This window comes from Argentina silus (assembly GCF_951799395.1).
Source record: "Argentina silus genome assembly, chromosome: 6".
Taxonomy (NCBI): Eukaryota; Metazoa; Chordata; class Actinopteri; order Argentiniformes; family Argentinidae; genus Argentina; species Argentina silus.
Genome location: NC_139660.1, coordinates 10,805,854 through 10,810,736, shown reverse-complemented (window position 1 = coordinate 10,810,736; position 4,883 = coordinate 10,805,854). Strand labels below are relative to the sequence as shown.

Here is a 4,883-nt window from a genome sequence, read left to right as displayed (position 1 = left end):
AACTTCCTTTTTTCAGTTCGATAAAACTACAGTTATGCCTAATACATTGACTACAATAAGAATAAACAATGTATGCCAAGTTTTAGCGACACAGGCTATTTGCTGAGCCAAAGACAAGAGGCTCAATGTTCATATTCCAGCAACGACAAAGGTCATTACAGAGAGATTTGGTCCATGCGCCGCCTCATGCGCGCTGGGTTTGGAGCGGGTGATAGAACGTCTAGAATGAAACACATTTTCAGAGTTGGATCCAGCCCGGGCTCGCGGAAACGCATTTCCTGTCAAATAAAAGGGGCAGTGTGCTCGCAGGGCAATAGGAACGCCGAGCACGAGGAGGGAAATGACTGAGGCTAAAGGCGACCTCAGGGCAACCTGGGAGTGCTGGCACGGGGCATCTCAGAGACAACATTTCACTAAAGCCTACTGACTCGCCTTGAGGTTTTCCTTAAACACTGTCTTTTATAACGTCTGACAGTATAGAAAACCTCTATGGCAATATTGGTTCTTATTTAGTCTCTCAGTCTATCCACAGCTTTGTGGCATGGTGGCGGGGCATATATTCGGGGATGTACAAAACAGCTAAAAAAAAATAGGCCTAGGTATAATTATACTAAAGTGTGCATCATATTATTATCATCAATTAATTTATTATTATTATTATTATTATTATTATTAATAATAGTAATAACAATAGTAATAATAATCATAATAATCATAATATGAAAACGCTATAAATGTAGGCCTACATATATTTGCAAGAAAGTGTTTATGCATGAACATTTCAACTGAATAATCACAGAATCAGCTGAACAATGTATCAAAAGAAGAAGCTTTATTGTACTAAAATGTATAGATTTGGATCTAAATAGGCCTAAGTCAAATGAAAATACAAATGATTGCACAAACGATTGATAAAATCAAAAATATATATGGTGGTCGGTCTTACAATAACAAATTACTTTTTACTTAATTTTTCTCCAAAGGACAAACTGCAAGCTGACCTAGGTCAGGTGAATTCTCTGCATAATAAGATCTAACATAAAAACATATACATACACCCTTAATATCCTATATAACTTAGCCTAGAGTTTGGCATACAAATACATGGAATTCATATCACAGTATAAGTACAATTATATATTAAAAACAGAAATACAAAATGACAAAAAGGCATAGCATAATCTTCCCTCACCATTGCAAAACAAGAAAAAATAAGTAACTTTCAGTAACATCAATTGGGACAGCAAAGTAATGAAAAAAAGTGCCAAAAGTTTCTTCTTCTTTCTCAGAGCACTTTAGGCCGGAGTGTTTAGAGGACTCCCCATATTTGGATTGACATACATGGCTTTAAGCATTTGGATTATTTTTCATAAGTGCGATGTCAGCATCAACCATCTCTTTCACCAGCTCCTGCGGAGCAAAACAGTTTTAGTTTAAACAGTGATTATATGTATACGGTTATTCAAATGTAAATTCTGAGCACTGACAACAGCAGAACATTTTCTAAATGTTGAAGACACACCATTAACACAATAAATAATATTCTTTACAATTTGGGAAGTTTCTCTTGAAGGCCTCCAATTCATGTTGATGTAATATACTCTATGTATCAGGTAAGGGGGATATAAGCCTAAATACGTTTGTTGAATCAGTATAGCTGTACAGGCAGCTTGACTTTCTCGTTAGAGTTGTGTTTTAAACACCAGACTGAAAACACAACAGGAGAGGGTTCAGAAAAGAATGAACACCTGCATGCTGTGTATCTGCAGTGCCCTCAAGGGTCTCACACACACACACACACACACACACACACACACACAGACAGACAGACAGACAGACAGACAGACAGACAGACAGACAGACAGACAGACAGACAGACAGACAGACAGACAGACAGACAGACAGACAGACAGAAAATGAGTAAATGAGTAAATGAGACTGATATGGTGAGATGGTATACCTCGAAAGTGACCTTTGGTTTCCAGCCCAACTTTTGCAGTGCCTTTGTGCTGTCACCTTGCAGGTAATCCTGTAGAGAAAGACATAGGAAGAAAAAAGAGAAGGAAAGAGAGAGGGAGAAACAAAAACAACTCATCAGTCAAGTTTCATGGCCACAAGAGGATAGTGTTTAGAATGGGATAGTATCACAGCCGGAGTTCTGGAGATACCCTGCTATAAAGACATTCATTTCCCCTTTAATGTCGCCTTTCAGCATCAGACCTACGCACAAAAAACCTCTCTATCCTTTATTACTATATGATGCTTGCAACACACACACACACACACACACACACACACACACACACACACACACACACACACACACACACACACACACACACACACACACACACACACACACACACGTCAGTATCGGGGGGGGGGGGGGGGGGGGGGGGGAGGGAGGGAGGTCACAGAGTCTCACTGGCCATCAATCCCAGACTCCCCCTCTCCCTGCCCTCCCTCTCGTCTTGTCCAGACGGCCCCCGTCGGTGCCAGAGCATGATGAATTGTGGGACTCTAGTGGTGTAACCCCCACCCCACGCCCCCTCTGTTTCCCTGTTGTGTTTTGTACTGGGTTCAGAATCCACTAAGACCATGCCTGAGACCACCAAAGACACAGCCTCGAAAAGACCCCCTTTCCCTCTTTCTCCCTCACTCTCTTTCTCTGTCTCCCCCACCTTCCTCTTCCTTCTGATTTTGGCAAAGCCAACTATAAAGGAATTGGTCTAAACTTTTACTTTAAAATTGATGTGTAACCTTTGATCATTTTCATTTATACATGTTTCTTTAACAGCACCTTACATTGAAGAAATGAACATAATGTATATAGAGAGAGAATGTTTTTTTTCTATCTGACACTAAAGCGCTTGGAAATGTCTTTTCTGGGTGATCTTATTACACTGGAACGCTTCACAGCAACATCAGCGTAGCCTGGCGTTACAGAGGGCCACGCATGGTTCAGCCTTTTAGAGAGCAGGGACCCACATCTCAGAGCTGCTTTTCAGCCCTCAATCTCACACACACACACACACACACACACACACACACACACACACACACACACACACACACACACACACACACACAATCATGCTTTGTACATCTCAGTTGTTAGGGCTGATGAATAAAGTTCTTCTTAACTACGAAATGTTGGTTTGTGTTATCGTTTGTGTTGAAGATCCTCCTCTACCCTAGACCATACAAGTAATAGAAGAACTGTCCTCTTACCACTCAGAGACGGATCGAATCTTGAAGTGAGAAAAATAAGCACAGTCATTTTGTCTAACCTAATTGAATCTTCAGACGAAAGCGATTCCCATTCTCCCTCTCTTTTTAGAAGTCAGGCAATAACCTCGTTTTTGAAAGGCTACAGTACATTGCTCATATTCAGTTTGGTTCCAGTGCTATAAATGGAAATATTTAGACTAATTGCAGCAATCAACATCATTTGTCATGAAGCCGATGCAAGTACCATATTTATAGAAGCTATTAATTGATTGAGCCCATAATTATATCAATTATACTTTTTTATTACATTTTAAATGTATAATTAAAATCATCTGTTTTTGTCACGATAACAGGGTCTCAAGGTGGGCCTGCCACAGCTGATTCTAAACCTCAATGTTCTCACAACCTTAAAACTAACTTTTGGCAGAGACCCAAACTCAGGACTAAGTGTATCCTTCCTGAATGAAAAAAAAGTAATATGTTAAATTATTAACAGACACAAATATGGCATAAACATGTTGCCTCCATTCATATTGTGAGATTACATGCATGATTACACATGCAATAATTCCACACCCATGATTATGTTCAGGACAGAATGAGCATGAGTGTAAAAATAGTGGAGGTGGGAAAAGGGAAAATAAATCCTCCTATGGAATTACAGACTCACCAGTGACTCCCCACTACCACAGACAGTATATGCACTGTCATGATTGAACCAGCAGTGGCACTGCTGAGAGCTATTCTAACAGTATCATAACTCCCACATCATGATCTTCCCTTACCCTAACTCAGAGACACTTCCTTCATCACACTGATTTGTCACAGATAGGCCAATCTGTAATACTTTTGCTCTAATTAAGAGTTGCCAGGTCCAACCCCCCCCCCACCCCTCCACACACACACACACACACACCAGCAGGGAAAATCATGCTGCTCAGAGGAATAAAATAAGTTAAAAAACTGCTAACAAGAGCACTCTGTGGCCAAGCCAACTCACCCCAAACAGAGCATGTACCGAATAATTCAAAAAGAACTGCTAACAGATGGGGCACACTATAATCTTCATATGGATCCGATTTGGAACAGAACCCAGGTTTGTGGTACATCCTGTTTAAAATAGTACTCAGTAAGAATGTCAGAAAATATGCAACAGCGATAATAACACAAATGAGCTATGACTGAAATCCTCTCTTATTGGTTTACTGCATTCTGATGGCATGGCACAAAATTAAACAGATTTAAGTAATTATGGAATTTGTATTAGTTTTTAAGGCCAGAACCCTAACTTGCCCAGTTAAGCACCAGCTTAATTCAATCTCAGTAAAACAACTTTATGCACCCATGAGTGGTTAAATGAGTAAAACATGTTAATTAACCCCTGTTTTTAGATGGCCAATTATGTGGGGGATATGAGATTTTATATTCACATGCAAAATCTTGACTTCCCCTTTAATGCACACACACCTTTTATAAAGAATACTACAATAAAATGTAGTGAATCCAATGCCATCATTGAAAAAATGGTATTGGAGAATTTATATACATGTACAGAATATTGTTGACTAATTAAATACATACAATTACAAATAACACCTCCTTATAATAATGTTGTTATGTATGCCTCATATCAAGGTATGTCATGATTTCAG

The 4,883-nt window shown here is 39.5% G+C and overlaps 1 protein-coding gene across 2 annotated transcripts in view; it reads right to left on the bottom strand.

Moving 5' to 3' along the window:
• Positions 1-817: 817 nt before the first annotated feature.
• gmds (GDP-mannose 4,6-dehydratase) overlaps positions 818-4,883 on the bottom strand; it is a 100,579-nt gene continuing 96,513 nt past the window's right edge. For both annotated transcript variants that reach the window (XM_083672474.1, XM_083672473.1), the window contains 2 exons: positions 1,961-2,029; positions 818-1,410 (listed from right to left, as the gene is read on the bottom strand). In XM_083672474.1, the coding sequence (XP_083528600.1) occupies positions 1,348-1,410; positions 1,961-2,029 (132 nt within the window). In that variant the 3' untranslated portion in view covers positions 818-1,347. The remainder of the gene's footprint in view (positions 1,411-1,960; positions 2,030-4,883) is intronic.